This window comes from Micromesistius poutassou (genome assembly GCF_964030765.1).
Source record: "Micromesistius poutassou genome assembly, chromosome: 10".
Classification (NCBI taxonomy): domain Eukaryota; kingdom Metazoa; phylum Chordata; class Actinopteri; order Gadiformes; family Gadidae; genus Micromesistius; species Micromesistius poutassou.
In genome coordinates, this window is record NC_140280.1 from 15013629 (window position 1) to 15030146 (window position 16518).

The following is a 16518-nucleotide window of genomic DNA, read 5'->3' on the forward strand; positions in this document are numbered from 1 at the left end:
GGGAGGGGTGTGGTCAACGAGCACAAAGGCAAACAGAAGAAGAAGAAGAAGAAGAAGAGCCAGAAGAGGCGAGACGCGGGGGGAACTTACTAACTGTTTTTGATCCTTGCGGTAGAGTACAACCCGACACTGATTTGTTTGAACCCTGGCGCTTAGAGGGGTCGAGGTTGACCCTGGTGCCCGGGAGAGGAAAACCAGATCAAGTTGGAGAAAATGAGAAGAGGAGTCAAGGAGGGAGGAGGGGGAGAAGGGACAGGGGGAGAGTGTTGGGAGGGAGGCAGAGTGGGAGTAGTAAGGGAGGGGGGGGGGGGGGGGGGGGTAAGACAATATAATTGAATCACAGCAAAGAGTAGAAGGGAGGAGAAGTGCTCATGAGGAGCCTACTGGAAAGGATAAAGCTGGGTTTGATCAGATTATACATGTGATTATGAAGACCGCGTGGGGGATGGGAGAGGAGGAGGAGGAGGAGGAGGAGGAGGTGGTGGTGGGGAGGTGGGGGGGGGGGGGATTAATCCAGAGACAAAGCAAAGGGGCCTGTCTTAAAGTGTGTCTCTGAGGGTTCAGAAACCGTATGATTTGATTCTTCATTTCCCAGGGGACGGGACTTTTATACGATTTGTGATGTATTTGGTACACAATCATCTGGTGAAATGGAACACAGATCTGATCTGCCCTAGTCGAACTTAGAATATGTTTCTACTTCAAATTGTATCATATTATATATATATCTATATGTATATACTTATGATGCTAATATGCTTAAGCACAAATATACAATATGTGCATATTTGCATGCATCGGTCTAGGTTGCGAACTGGGACACATGCACAAATGATTAGTTGTTTAATGAGCAGTTTAAAAACAAACGCTTCACAGTATATGGGGTAAAGAAACTAAGAACAGACAGTTCTATTTTGAGACACTTAAGCTTGAGCAAATGGATTAGAGCAACCTGAGGTAAACAGAAAGCATCCACCCGATTGTGCAGTTCGATGCACAACTCCCTGTTTAATGTGGAACCGGCCATTGTTTCTCATACTGCAGCTCTCTGGCCCACAGTTGTCAATGAAGGCCTTTTGTATTGACAATGAATAGCCCTATTGTCTTTGCCAGCCCTGAGGACAGAACCAAAACCACGGAACGTCAACTGTACACGGTCTGGACTATTGGCAAGACTCGGCTCCCTCTTTTTAATGTGTCTAACTTTGGACCACCGTGAGTGTTGTCACACTGATCACAGTAATGTGCCACTGTGATCAGTGAGTGACAACAGAGCGTCCTTAATTACAGTATCGGCTAGTCTGCAGAAGACTGTACAGGAACATCAACCCCCAATTAGAGGCACCGTCCCTAACCCTCTCTTTCCTGAGCGGAGAGCAAACCAAAGCGGAGAGCCAACCGAAGAAGCGACTCTAGTACCACTGCAGGTGGGAAAACGAAACCCAAACTGAGGACCAAAGCACGGTGGTGTGGTGGTGGTGGTGGGTGGGTGGTGGTGGTGGTGGATGGTGGTGGTGGGGTTGGTGGATGGTGGTGGTGGTGGTGGTGGTGTGGCGGTGCTCTACCTGCGTGTGAGCTTGGAGGTCAGCTTGGTGAAGAGGTTGGAGGTGGCCCGGCTGCGTGCGTGCGGCAGCGGGCTGGCTTCGTGGTGGGAGAGGGTGGGCGAGGTGGGCGGGGCCGAGTAGACGGGGGCGCCGCGGTCCCTCAGCTGGCCCCCGTGGAAGGTGCTGCGGATGGTGGAGCCCCGGGTGAGGCGGCAGCGGTCCGTGGAGGAGGTGGAGGAGGAGGAGGCGCCCGCCCCGGAGATGCTGAGGGTGGAGGGGGAGGCCGGGGGGATGCGATGGCTCAGGGAACTGGGGGTGGTGGGGGGGGGGGGGGAAGATACAGTAGGAGGGGATTTCAAAAACGGCGACGTTAATAAGGTGTTCTTATAGTCGTCTGCACTCTCTTCTACTAGCTGGTAAAGCTTACATGGCACTGAGCTGTCGTCGTCCCGTCCCCCGCTCCCCCATCCTAGGCTGTTCTTTTATTTTCTCACCCAGAAATAGTTTTGGCACGTGTAATTATGGCACTTAAACGCGTCGCACACGCCAGGACAAGGCTTTGGTGCCGGCCGGCTACGGCAGTGGACAGCCCCCCCCCCCGGCTACGTGTCTTCATCAAAATGGACGTCCCCCCGTGTCGTACTCCATCCATCCTGATCCCTGATTCCTCCCCGCGGAGGCCAAAGGTCACGCACCTGTTCTCCTTGCCGTTCTGCAGGAGAGATTGTCGGTCGGTGCCGGCGCGGTCCGTGCACACGTACGTGTTCCGACGTGTCATGGCGCTCCCCGGGATGTTGTTCTGTGACGCAGAAAAAGAAATGGACGTAAAAATGTATAGCTACTAGGGGTGTAACGATATGCGTGTTCGTACCAAAATCGTCTTGCCTTGGTCCTGATGTTTTGTGTGTGAGGACCACACTGGAAATACGTCCTGGACTTTATTTTATTTTTTTCCCTCAATTGTATTTGATGTCTTTTCATTTGTGTAAGGCATGTGTTTGATACAATTTAATATATCAAATCAAAAAAAAGTTGAATAAAAAGAAAAAACATACCGAACCGTGACTTGTGTGTATCGTTACATCCCTAATGGCTACATACCAGCCGTCATAAGTGGAATCGTCCAACTGAAGTACATGACCCTCTGGATTTGATTCAAGCATCGGCTGAACCGTAGTCGTAACTTCATCGGCCAGTGCTGGCTGTGGCTGGCGGCTCAATTGTAGCCAGTGAAATGATCCCCCACTATTAATGCTATTCTCAAGGTGTATAGGATGTACCGGGGCAGAGCATCACTGCATCAGACTCGGCTGGAGCTTATTTAATGGAAGGCCTCTATGACAGTCTCCAGAGGTTCCATTACGGGAACTTGATACTGAGGCCGAGTTCACAGCTAAACACGCTGTTGCCAGTGTTTGAAAATGCAAAAGGGCGCGCTGCCCTAATGCATCGATTTAATGAGACCTACATTGACAGGTGTGCCGCGTTTTTTTGAACCATCGCTATGGCAACTGTCGGTCAATCATACGAGAGGCCTATTATAAGATTTTGAGAGGTCAAATGGAAAGTGTTTACATGGTACTGCCATGGAGACGCCACGATCATTCTCCTCCTTTATCCATATATCTGACACATCTTGGGCAACACGTCCGTACAGTAATCTATCTGTACATCAAAGTCTGTGCTGTGACTGGTCCTGCGAAATTACATGCAAATCAATATAAATATTAAAGGCACGATAAATGAAGACATAAAAAGCAGCAATAATTCTATCTCACATGCTCTTATCTTCACATCGATCGTTTGTTGTACGTTTGGCAAACAACGCCAAACAAAAAGTGGAATCATACGATACCAGTGCCACAGCTAACCGCCAATCACGGCAATTGCACGGCGGAAACACAAAACTGCTCCGTTTGCCTACGTGTCGGAGGGCTCATTGAACTAGACGCACACACCCGTCCGTTGCTAAAGCCTGCTGGGCAGCGGCAGACGTCCGGTGACCCACCCCCCCCCCACCCCCCCCACCCCCTGCGCCTGCGTGCAGACCCTCACCGTGGTGGCGGTCATCTCCTTGCGGCGGTCTGGGATCTCCGACTTGTTGGGGTTGTTGGCGCTGCTGACCATGGGGCTGGAGGGCGGCAGGCTGTGGCTGCCCATCACGCTGCAGCTGGCCTTGCGGGACGGCATGCGGCCCTCCCTCAGCTCCCGGTCCCCTGTGCTGGTGGGGCTCCGCTTGGGGTGCATGACGGGCATGGAGGGGCCGCCTGGACATTGGAGGACAAAAGGGTCGCAGAGAAAAAAACAGGTAAGGTGGCGTTCTGTTGTGGACACGAGTGGGTGTGTGCGCGCGTGTGTGTGTGTGTGTGTGTGTGTGTGTGTTTATAACATGGGTGTCTTGTGTTCTTTCTCACTCTTAAGGCGTGTAACCGATGCCCCTGGTCGATTGTGCAAGATGGGGGATTACTATTTACCTTCGGCAAGTCACTAACCCTTTTATTAGAGGCGACTTACAGGGACTTCAGGGACAGTATTCGTTAATGAGCAGGAAGGCGTCTGGCTTGAGGATGCCTACAGGTATGCTGCAGACATCGGGGATCGTACCCGGTGCCTTTCGGCTGGGCTACACTATCCTGATCCCTGACTGTCCCGTTATGAAACAATACAGCAATTGTAGCAAATACATAGGAATACATAAATACCCCCTTGAACAACCCATTGGACCTGGACAACGTAAAGAGACTATTCAACACATTTGAGCAGCACCAATATGAGACTCACAGAAGTCGCTGTGTCTTCTCTGCCTGTGGTAGGTGGAGGCGCTGCGCTGGGTCTTGCTGTGGGAGGAGGAGGAGGAGGAAGAGGAGGAGCCGGTGGCCGAGGAGTGCTTGTTGGTTCCGTTGGTGATGGGGCTGGGTCGTACCCGTGCCAGGGACAGACTGCTGGCAGAACGGGTCTCGCCTGTCCCGTCCTGTTACCGGGGGCGACAGATAGAGAAGGTGTGACCGTGTCCATAGCAGATCTGTTAGCATTCGGCCTGTTGATCGCGGCTGTCTTGTCGTAGCGTTTTGGTATTCATTGTGCTGTTTTCTGTCTGAACAATCGTTATGAAATCAAAGACTGTGTTGCAATTGTGTTTGTGCTTACTAGTATTAGAGGCATATCCCTTTTTTTCCAGTAGTAACCTTTTATTTAAAAAAAGACTAAAACATTTGATGTGAATTGTAATGGGCACAAATACCGCAATAATACCACCTATAATGTATGTACTGTTTACATTCTACATTAAAAAGTGTTGCGATGGCCATTCCAATTATGGTTACAATTGGATTCTTAGCACACGCACACATCCACAATAACAAATCCCAACCCTAGGCTGGTCTGTATTCTGTAAGCAAAATCTTGAGCTGATCTTGAAGTGGTGCCAGTATTGAAACACAGCAGCGGTAGCACACAGACGCTGTGACACAATCCCGTCGCGGCAGCGACATACTTGCGGACGGCTCACCTCTGTCTTGAGGCCTAGCAGCAGGTAGGTTGCGGTGACCTCGTTGTATTTCTGATTCAGCAGCGCGTCCTTGATTTCCTCCGGGGTGAAGCCCATCCCAACCATCACCTCTGAAAAAGGCAGACAATAACACAGGGAGGACTGATTGGATTCTTTTTATCCATCGGGTTCAGGTGGATTTCATCACTTTTGTGACAAGGAAAACACGATTCGCTTCGGGACCGCAGCTGACATTTGTGATGTCGCGGTCTCCGTCAACGGATGAGCCGGGTGAGTAGGGATGCATGAACGACCTGGAGCCGCTATGGAAGCCCCCCGCGGGTCCGTTTCTTGGTAGCTCACCTATGCGAGCCGCGTCGCTGTAGTCCTCCACCGGCTCTATGTGGGGCTTCAGGTCCTCCCCCTCGAACCCTGAATTGATCCATTTGTCCTTCATGACTTGCTGTACAGGGACAGCCAGAAAGGCGAATCATCGTTAGAAATGCTCTTGCTGCTGATCACTGAGGCAGACAGATTTTAAGCCGCAATTTCAATCATTCCTGTGGAACAAACAGATGTGTGGGGAATATTGTGATAGCTCCAAAAGCTACAGCTATCTTAATATTGTAAATAACCAGTTTTGTGTACCATCGGCATTGGTTACGCATTAAACAACAAACCAACACTACAATAAACAAACTGACTCTAAAAAAAAAGTACATTCTAAAACCCAGAGACGGCGCCATGAACGCCACACACCCCGCTCTCTGAGTTTGAGTAGGAGTGAACTGAGCATGTGAGGAGTGTGTTGTGCTCACGTCTAGGGTGCAGCGCTTGGTGGGGTTGAGCACCAGGAAGCGCCGGAGGATTCCCTCGCAGTCCGTTGACATGTAGAAGGGAACGCGGTACTTCCCTCGCAGCACGCGCTCTCTCAGCTCCTGCGGGGCGGAGCAGACACACCAGTTAGGCAGAGTGCTTTTAGACGTCCACCACGCAACAATAACGAGCCTCGGCAAATTAAACCAAATTAACTTTCTTTTTGTTTTTTTTGTTACGTTGAATAGTGAAGTCACGTGACCAAACCAGAACAATGGAGATAATTACTAGTGTAGGAAGTAAATAGTACCGGCAAAGTAATGACACGGTACTCACAAGGGTTCATGTGTGTATTTTCCAAACCAAACAATGTCTCCTGAAGCCCTTAATCTTCTTGCTATTAAAATATAGTCCCTAATCTGGTTCCATACTCTGCTGAGGCAATTAAGCAATAACAAAAAAATCTCAAACACCACACCTGATGTTTTATGCGCACAGCACTTACAACTACCATCCAGTCTTACCCCGCGTCAACACAGGGGAATAGTCTCTGGCAACGCCATCAGTGTACAATCAGTGTCACATAAAGCCAGACACCCCCACGCGACTCCGCTCTGCGTAAACCCGGACCCCCTCCTCTGTGCGCTACCCTTTTTGACACGGCTCTGCTTGCCTTGAGGTTCTGCCCGTCGAAGGGCAGCGACCCGCTGACCAGTGTGTACAGGATGACCCCCAGGCTCCAGACGTCCACCTCGGGCCCGTCGTACTTCTTGCCCTGGAAGAGCTCCGGGGCGGCGTAGGGCGGGGAGCCGCAGAAGGTGTCCAGCTTGTTGCCCAGGGTGAACTCGTTGCTGAAGCCGAAGTCGGCGATCTTGATGTTGGCGTCGGCGTCCAGCAGCAGGTTCTCCGCCTGTGGATGAGAGCGATGGGAATGATGGATGGATGGATGGATGGGTGGATGGGTGGATGGATGGATGGGTGGGTGGATGGGTGGGTGGGTGGATGGATGGATGGGTGGATGGGTGGGTGGATGGGTGGATGGATGGGTGGATGGATGGATGGATGGATGGATGGATGGATGGATGGATGGGTGGATGGATGGATGGGTGGGTGGGTGGGTGGGTGGATGGATGGATGGATGGATGGATGGATGGATGGATGGGTGGGTGGGTGGGTGGATGGATGGATGGATGGATGGATGGATGGGTGGATGGATGGATGGATGGATGGATGGATGGATGGATGGATGGATGGGTGGATGGGTGGGTGGATTGATGGATGGGTGGATGGATGGGTGGATGGATGGATGGATGGATGGATGGATGGATAATGCATGGATTAAAGAATAGAATGGATGCATTTATGGCGGTTGGAGGAAAAGGGATTCGTAGGAAAGAAGAGCGATAATGGAAGAACACAGGAGGAGGGCAGGAAGGTGAGGTACAGGAAGAGAGAGTGGTCAGAAATAGAATAGGAAACGTAAGAATGAAAGTGGTACAATAGAGAGGCCAGCAGAGAGGAAGTTATGGACAGAAACGAGAACGAGAGAGAAAAGATAAAAAAAGGGAGAGAAAATTAGATAGACAATGAGAGACCGATGAGGAAGGGTGGGCGTACACTTGTGTGTCATCCAACAGGAGAGATGCTGGACATGACTCATTGAGAAAAACAAAGAAATACATTTCAACTGTTCAAATATAACATATTTCCTGCACACAAATAAGGCCCTTTTTCTAGTGTTTCAGCCAAAAAAAACAACCGGAAGACTAAGAATAGCTTCTCTCGACACAGCTCTGGTATGTGATTAAGATGCTGTGTGCAGTTTCACCAGTCATAGATTACCACTTGTCCCATTTTTGGTTTGTTGTATTCTTGTCGAGGAAATAAATAAGCCCCAGTCACAAATGTACCATAATATAGCTCTCTTTGAACCCTGCCAAAAAATGTCATACATTTAGCATGTTTTTTTTTACCTTCAAATCTCGGTGTACAATGTATTTCTGGTGGCAGTAGTGGACAGCAGAAACAATCTGGAACACAAGACGGACACGGACATGAATGGAAGGTAGTTGTCTGTATGGACCTGGGACAACTTTTTGTAATTTTATGTACAGAATACGATAACATCGAGGATCTGATCTAATATGATGTATTCCTACCCTCATCAACAAACATTTGCATTGACTTCATTCATTGGGTTTCTTTCAATCTAGTATACAGTGTGTACATGAGGTTGAGATGAGGAGATGCTGCACACTTACCTGTCGAAATTTGGCTCTGGCTTCAATCTCCTTCATTCTCCCGTGAGACACAAGGTAATCAAAGACCTCACCTGAGGGCACCACACAAACACATCAGATCCATTCAATAGACTCAAGAACATATTTCAAACCACCGGAATGCTGTAAAGCACACATACTGATGCTGAATATTACACATTTAGCATATGTGTTCTATATCATCAATTATAGTTCAAATTCAATACCTAAATAGTATATGTAATATATATACATTTATATTTATCCACCATAAAAACAAAATCCAATTGATAAAAATAATAATTTTGAAACCATTTAGAAGACCGCTAAAGATAAAGCTTCATGTAATAACATAATTCTGGTTGTTTGAGTCAAGATAAGGAAAAATGATGCGAACATCCTGAAACTATAGCATAAGCCTTTTGTATTTGAAAGTGTAAATGTGAAGTGAAAATGTATATTTCATGCCCAAAATGATATATTCAATTATTGTGCCTTTGGCATTGATGGACAAGACAAAAAACATGTTTGTCTGTCTGTACATCTTTCCCAAAAAAACATTCCAGATTCAGAGAGATATTGTCGTGTACGACATCCGCGCCACGGCGGGCTTTGTGACGTGTATTCTCCTGGACCCCAGCTGTCCGCCTATGGGTTTTAACCTATTGCATCATTTCCTGTGCTGGTGATTCCTAGACAGCAGTGTTACCCACCTCCACTGGCGTACTCCATGATGAGGTAAAGGGTCTTATCTGTCTCAATCACCTCAAACAGCTGCACTATAGACCCAAACAGAAGCAGATTACAGACAAATATATTAAAATAAATCCCAATCACGTTTGGAATATGAACACACACACACACACACACACACACACACACACACACACACACACACACAGCCATTGCTGGTCTGTCATAACACCTGCGGACACGTTGCTAATTCCGTGGGCGTTTTTGATCCATCCAACATTTCAGCTTTAGAAAATCCCTGTCCCCTCCCCCGCCTGTGTGTGTGTGTGTGTGTGTGTGTGTGTGTGTGTGTGTGTGTGTGTGTGTGTGTGTGTGTGTGTGTGTGTGTGCCTGTGACCTCTATATCAGGACCTGAGGAGTTCCCAGTTAAATCACGGTCAACTGCTTCTCTAAAGGCTATTCAACATCCACTGGGTTAGGACCCGGCATCGCTAAAATGCTTCTGTCTGGACACACACGCACATGGAAGCGCGCACACTCCCACGTATGCACTCCTGCACCCACTCAACAAAGTGTTTCACTACGGAGCACTGGCACGGATGTACACTCACATGAACACAAACAAACACACGCAGTCACATGGAAAGGACCCCTTGCTGGGACATACACACACACACACACACACACACACACACACACGTTTGGGTATCTTAAAATACTAGAGGACGTATCTTACCTATGTTCGGGTGATTCAAACCTTTCATTATTCGCACCTCCCGAAAGAGCTGGAGAGGAAGGCACAAATGCAGTTTTTAGAGATAAGAGTGAAAACAAATAACATCACAGTATAAATAATAGACAAATAATAGAATAATAGTTGTCTCTTTTTGTGGTCTTTTGAATGGTCCATTTTGAGTATAATATCCGATGAATGAAGAAATATTAATTCAAGTTGGATTGTCTTCAGATACATATAGTGATGGTTATCTCAATCAATGCCCACGTGTTCACATAAAACCTCAGCTTAGGAGTTTCCAGTTACCCATGACTCACATGGCATGGTATCAAAAAGCATCATATTTTTCTATATTGGAGACATTTTTTATCCTTCGGGTAAGTCCCTTTTCCTCCCTTTACTTTTAGTACTTGAGCTTTTTTAGTCTTCTCTCATCAAAGTTTTCCACCCCTGTTTTTTGTGTTTAGCTCCTTAACCTCTAGACCTCTTTGAAGAAACGTGGCGTGTATCATTAAATATTTAGAATATGTCTCAGAAGATCTCAGAAGACTTCAAACAGAACACATAAAGAAGCACGTTCCTGTCCTGATGACTGTAACATGTGCACGATAGAACATAAAACATATGACAAAATAACATATACATAAGTGTAGAATGTATGTAGTCCTTCGAGGTGGCCAAAAGAAACAAAAACCGGTGGAAATAAAATCATTCATCGTTCATTCAACCCTTGTTTGATATTAACCAAATGATAAGGCAGCAGCCAGCCACATAGATAGAAAAATATCTGAGCCATCTTCACAGCGATGCACTCCTCACTGTGTATAACATGTAAAATGAGAATTATATACTGTATTTACAAGCTCTTTCTGTAGGATGTAAGTGCTCCGGTCTTATGAACACCATAAGGTCCCTAAACATAAGGGCTCCAATCAGCGTTTTTTTTTTCCATGTCACCACCTTCAACCGAAACATGATGGTATGATAAGCTTTTTCTATCCTCTTTCCTCAATCCTCGCCTCCTATTTCTATATGTCTCTCTCTCTCGCGCGCGCTCTTCAATCCCTCCTTCATTCGGCTGCCATTCCTCAGTCTTTTCCTCTGGCAGCGGCCAACGTCACTGTTGCCATAGCGACCTAGGTATTAAGACTAGGCTCTTCCCAGCTTCTCCAGCTGTGCGAAAGAGAAGGGGAGGAAATCTGGGGATACACAGTGCCGAAGTGACCCATCCGGCCATCCCATAATTCATTCTGCCTCGTCCTCCACAGATCCGCCAAACAGAATCCCTCAAATAGAGTTTCTCACCTCTTTAGTATAGCCTACAAAGAAATATCTATTTCTCACTGTTCAAATCTGTAACACAGTTCTCTTAGGGTGGAACCGTTTTCAGAAAGTAGAATTTCCCTACCCCCTTCCCCTCGCTGCTACATCCCCCTCTTTCGTCCCTCCATTCACATGTACATTAAACAACAGATTATGCTAATATAGACTCTTTCATGTCTTCAGAAAGAAGGCTTTTCTTTGGCCCACGGGTATGTAAGGAACCCTGCTATCATCAGCTGGCCAATGGTAAAGCGTTCTTCCTCCAACACAAACACCAATCCCAGCCCTTGCTCCTCCTCCTCTCCAATCACAAAGCTTCAAATTGCAAAAAAAGGCCCAATCATTATAGGTATGGCAGTGTTGAAGTTTAAGAGATTATATAATGCAATTGGTGGGGGTAGTAGAGTCAATACACTTGCACCCCAATAGTATAAGTCCCAATATTTACCTGCACATAACAAGTCTTGATTCAGCACATTCAGCCAATACAAGACTCAACCATCTTTTAAAAAGAATAGACATGAAACAAAGACTTGTTTTTGCTTGTGTGTGTGTGTGTGTGTGTGTGTGTGTGTGTGTGAGAGATTTTATATTTAAAGATACAAAAACAGAGCACAAGAAACCTAGGAATATAAACTGAAATTGACATTCTGTACTTGACATTTGACCAATACGTGGATGCAGTCTCCTGTACAGGTAAAGCATGGGTGTTCTGCACTCTGCAGAGTTCAGGCATTGTGCTCTTTTGTCCCTTCAGTGTTTTGTTCCTTTAGAAAGACTAAGGGCACAAAAGTTTGTACCTGCTCATGATGAGATTTCAACAGACAGCTATAACCCCATGAGGAAAAGGCCTTGTGCCTACTATGTTGTCCTAAAAGGCAACCGTATTTCGAACAAGAGTCTGCATTTTCCATAATTCATGGACGCAGGCTTACAGGTTGATTTAGCTAAAGAGGTACCACATTTCCGTGGTGTGAGACTTTTAACGAAAAGAGGACAAGCAGGAACAGATCATGACTAAGATCGTTTATAGCGTCGTTTGTTGAAAAGTCATGAACAATGCAACTGTTCATGATATCTGAAATCTGTAACGACCACAAAGGGCATTTGTTGAATGTCAGAGGTTCCAGAAGTCTGTGTAGCAGAACATGGCATTGCATGAATTACGACAGAAGGAAGCAATTGGTCAGCTTTGTATGACAATAACATTGTCTGCCCATTAGACATGTTAATGAATGTACAAAGTATATCAAGTTCTATCAAGTGTGATAGTCGATTTCTGTGGACATTAAACTAATCAGAAATCAGAAAATGACAATGGATTCATCCAAACGTTGAGTGTGGGTGTATCCTTTTTTGGGCGTTGTCGCTATTATTTTCTACTTGGAGCTTGTTCATGATGGCTGGCAGCAACCAGTGCACGCTGACCAGCAGAAAACATCCGTCTGAGAGGTGAGAGGTGTAAAAGAGATGAATTTCCATTTAAAACCTGAACCTTTAAGTCTTTAATGGGCTCCTCTGATGTGTGTTTGTCGTATAGATCGGTAAGGCATGGAAACGGTTATTGTGTGTTTCAAATCAAGGCTCAGCTCAGTTCATCAGAACGATGAATCATATTGCATGAGTGTTTCGGAATTTCTCAAATTGAAGTCAGGTGAAGTCAGCTGAAACTAATTTAAGACTACCCGGTAATTGAATAATAAACTGTTTATGGCTGTCCGGTGTAATGTTTATAGTGCTTGTTGAATCTACAATAACAGGATGATTAATAAGACAATGGGTTTCTTTTTCACTCATCTGTTGGGCGAAAAAAGGGTTTTAATCTTTTCTGCAGCACATTATCACAGATCAGGCTCACCTTTTGAAGACTGGTGGGATTCAACTGAGTTTTGTCGATGATTTTTATTGCCACCTGTAAAAGATATCATGGAAATATGATGTTAGAGGATTAATCATTTCATCACAATAATGTGTTATTTAAAGAAAAAAACATCTTGCATTGAAGGAGCGCTAGGAAAGTCAAACTAGTACTTCAGATTAAACACCCCAAGACTTTCAAAAAAAAGGTTGGTAGAGACCAGAATTCAATCCTAACCCATTCATGTGCCCTATATACAAACACATAACTTTCTCCATCTCATATGTTCCAACGAGGCTCTATAGCCGGTATCCATTGGCTCATCAACCCACCCGTACCTTCATTCACTCCACCAGTCCTCCCCTCGTCGCCCTCTGACCCAAAACCCCCAGCATGCCCGAGAAACAAGGCCTCACCTCCTTGCCGGTCAGGATGTGGCGTGCCAGCTTGACCTTGGCAAAGTTCCCCTTGCCGATGGTCTTGAGCAGGCGGTAGTTTCCGATGTGGGGCTGCTCGTCGGAGCAGGAGGCGATGGAGTTCCTACAGCGGGCCCCCAGGGAGCGGCTGGACAGGCTGGTGCCCTTATCGGAGCGGCTGGCCCCCAGGGACACATGCTGGGGAGGGGGGGGAGAGGAACAAAGACATTCAGTTGGAGGTTCTCGAGGTGGCACCATCAGTGCCATCACCCCCCCATCACCACCGGACGCCAACAGCTGGCCGGGCCGGGACAATATATACCAGGAGCCTGGGTCCAGTATGTGATAGCTGTCATAACAGGAACTTGGCTCTGACCAAAATAGAGAGAGACCGCATTTTGTTGTTGTTTAAGTACAACTAAGGGGAGTTGGTTGAAAAGCCTTCTGTGGCTTGAAGGAACATTGAGGAAGCCGATGAGATGGTAATCGTTTTAGCATATCCCAAATGGCACTCTTACAGCCATTTGTTTGTCACCAATTTAGGTTGGGCCTTGCCTTCTTTATACTATGATAATAACTCCAGGTAAAGGATGGACTGCATAAGGCTGCTTTGGCAGCTGTGGCACAGTAACAGTTAGCATAAGCGCCGTGGCTGTAGTAGCAGCTTGCTCGTGGACCAATAAAATGTGTACTTCATCTGTGAGGTCACCACAGCGTCCCGAAGCCTGACTCATACATAATTCCCAGGCAGGAAACAGAGCAGAAGGAGAGTACAGGAAAAGAAAGACAACAGTGTCACAGAAACCAAAACCAAGATGACTGTCAGTGCCATGTCGCTTCTGGTCATGTGACAACATGCAGGCCCAGTAAAATAGAACAAGGAGGGAGAGAAAGAAAATGGAGACAAACAAGTGTAGAGGATGGGAGGAGGAGACAAACAGAAAGACATTTATAGAAGTATATATATGAGAATATATATGATGGAGTCAGGGAGGGGAGGGCAGCATGGGAGGGGGGGAAGCTAAGACAGAAAAATAATGGGAGAGAAGATCTGTGTGAAAGGATGTGAAAGGAGGAGAGAGAGAGAGAGAGAGAGAGAGAGAGAGAGAGAGAGAGAGAGAGAGAGAGAGAGAGAGAGAGAGAGAGAGAGAGAGAGAGAGAGAGAGAGAGAGAGGGAGCAGATGCTGGCACAGTGGTCCCTGGCCAGTCCCAGGGCCTTAGACACTTCCCCCTCTCACCCCCACTCAGCATGGCAGTTTGCTCTTACATTTCATATCTATAGAAACACACACACACACACACACACACACACACACACACACACACACACACACACACACACACACACACACACACACACACACACACACTGGAGCTAATACAGCCTCCTTAAACAATCTCTCTCTCTCTCTCTCTCTCTCTCTCTCTCTCTCTATATATATATATATATATTTATTTATTTATATATATAATATCAGTCAACCCTGTAACACTGGATGGGTGCATAAACCCATGTACAGAGTTGCAAGAATAAATAAAGTGAGTTACTCCTATGTTGTATGCAAAGCATTACCAAACACCACTTAGCTGGGCCATTATTAATTATGAATTTATTGCAGTTAGTTGTTGACATGTCTGCATCTATTCTGAAAGATTGAATTTAAATTAGAATGCAATGCAAAGGATGACCATTGGTGAAGATAGATAGATAGATAGATAGATAGATAGATAGATAGATAGATAGATAGATAGATAGATAGATAGATAGATAGATAGATAGATAGATAGATACTCTGTTTCACTATGTTGTCATTATTTAACAACAGCATTAATACCAATCCATCTAGCTTCTGTATCGCCAGGCCCGGCTACTGTTTCCCATGTAATAGGGCCTGTATTGAATGTATGGCGCTGTCTAGCACCATGGGCGGACGCTTCGTAGGCTACGCAGCAGTGGATTGCAGATCATTGTATGTCGTAATCCTCTTACACTTAGGAGCAGTTAGGAGGACAATGTGAGTGTATGTATTTCATATGTCTTTTTTCGTTCAATCCATCCAATTTCCGTCGGCCACTCAAGGGGAATGCACGAGCAGTAGGCTATGTGTGACATCACTGTCTTCACAGCGGTGGTCTGATAAGAGCTGACGGCTCGTATGAGCCTTCTGCGCATATCCACTAAATGTTATCGTATGCGGATGGACTCATTCCGGGCTGTTTGCCTTCCATCAGCTCTTTCGCTCTATAGACACTCAAGGATAGCCCATTTTGAGGGGACCTGCTCTACTGATGAGCCAACCCATACGTCCCACAGCCCCCTTTAGCAACAACGCATACACTGGCAGGCCATCCACGGTGCACATAAAACATATTGATATTCGAAAGGAGGTTATATTAGTCAGAAGGAGGTATATTTCTGCATGCACAGTCAAATGAGGGCTGTAGGCGATCATTGCACTTACATGGTCAGTACTCCTGTCGTTTCCAGACGGTAACGCAGAACGAGAAGACATTTTCCCTGAGCAAAGGATCACTGTGTGTGTATGCGTCTATAATATGGACCGTTTTAGGCTCCACGGACAATAATAACAGCCCACATAGGCAGTTCCGCAGATGCGACCACGTCCCAATGAGTCTGCTTCTTATCCAACCGGCGAAGCCGTGGCGGTGAAGAGACCTGCTCTGCCTGTCATGGCAGCAGTAGATGTACGTGTTGTCCTCAAGCAAGCTGCATGTTTCACCATCCACTTTGCAAATGTCCGATCAAAAACGCAGCAATGCAATTAAAATCCCATGGAGCATCGAATCCGGGCTAAAATGCGGTGATGTTTGGCCAAAGCCCAACGTCTCTGTGGCGACTCTCCACCCCCTGCCTCATTTCGCCACAGAAATACACAAATACGGCTGCTTCTTCTTCTTCTGGATGAATGTCTCCGTTTTGCATAATACTAGCCCATGATAATCTAAAATTTACCCCATGTATGTATGTATACACGCAACCGTCCTACTGTGCACCAGTCCGCAGGGAAACAGAAGCTGTGGTGCAGGAAAAGGCTCGGTGTTCCCGGTCCGGGAGATGCGCCACTTCTCTCGTCAGGGATGCTGACAGACATCCTCCGAACTCTACCGAAGGGGCTGCCGATTGCACGAGTGCAAATTTAATCATAAACGAGGCTAAGCTTCTACAAAAAAAGACAGGGATAAGGCAAACGGACTATAGCAGCTGATGTAGCCATAAATAATAAAGATAATAGAATGAAAAAATAAAATGTGCAGAGCTATTTCAGAATTTTACAGGCTATGTTGACTGTATGGCATTGAGTGGCAGGTGCATCACCGAAACGAAATGTAGGAGGCCAACTGATCTTAGGGTCAACTACATACATA

General features: G+C 46.5%; 1 protein-coding gene across 1 annotated transcript in view; it reads right to left on the reverse strand.

Moving 5' to 3' along the window:
• Nucleotides 1–15644, reverse strand: part of mark4a (MAP/microtubule affinity-regulating kinase 4a) — a gene marked incomplete at both ends in the record, with an annotated part of 17850 nt that extends 2206 nt beyond the window's left edge. The window contains 15 exons of the mRNA XM_084474248.1: nucleotides 1566–1853; nucleotides 2240–2343; nucleotides 3600–3811; nucleotides 4326–4515; nucleotides 5053–5162; nucleotides 5395–5494; nucleotides 5850–5969; nucleotides 6521–6757; nucleotides 7821–7877; nucleotides 8109–8179; nucleotides 8819–8884; nucleotides 9535–9583; nucleotides 12716–12769; nucleotides 13132–13329; nucleotides 15594–15644. Coding sequence (XP_084330374.1) covers nucleotides 1566–1853; nucleotides 2240–2343; nucleotides 3600–3811; nucleotides 4326–4515; nucleotides 5053–5162; nucleotides 5395–5494; nucleotides 5850–5969; nucleotides 6521–6757; nucleotides 7821–7877; nucleotides 8109–8179; nucleotides 8819–8884; nucleotides 9535–9583; nucleotides 12716–12769; nucleotides 13132–13329; nucleotides 15594–15644 — 1907 coding nt within the window. The remainder of the gene's footprint in view (nucleotides 1–1565; nucleotides 1854–2239; nucleotides 2344–3599; nucleotides 3812–4325; nucleotides 4516–5052; nucleotides 5163–5394; nucleotides 5495–5849; nucleotides 5970–6520; nucleotides 6758–7820; nucleotides 7878–8108; nucleotides 8180–8818; nucleotides 8885–9534; nucleotides 9584–12715; nucleotides 12770–13131; nucleotides 13330–15593) is intronic.
• Between the last annotated feature and the right edge of the window lie 874 nt (nucleotides 15645–16518).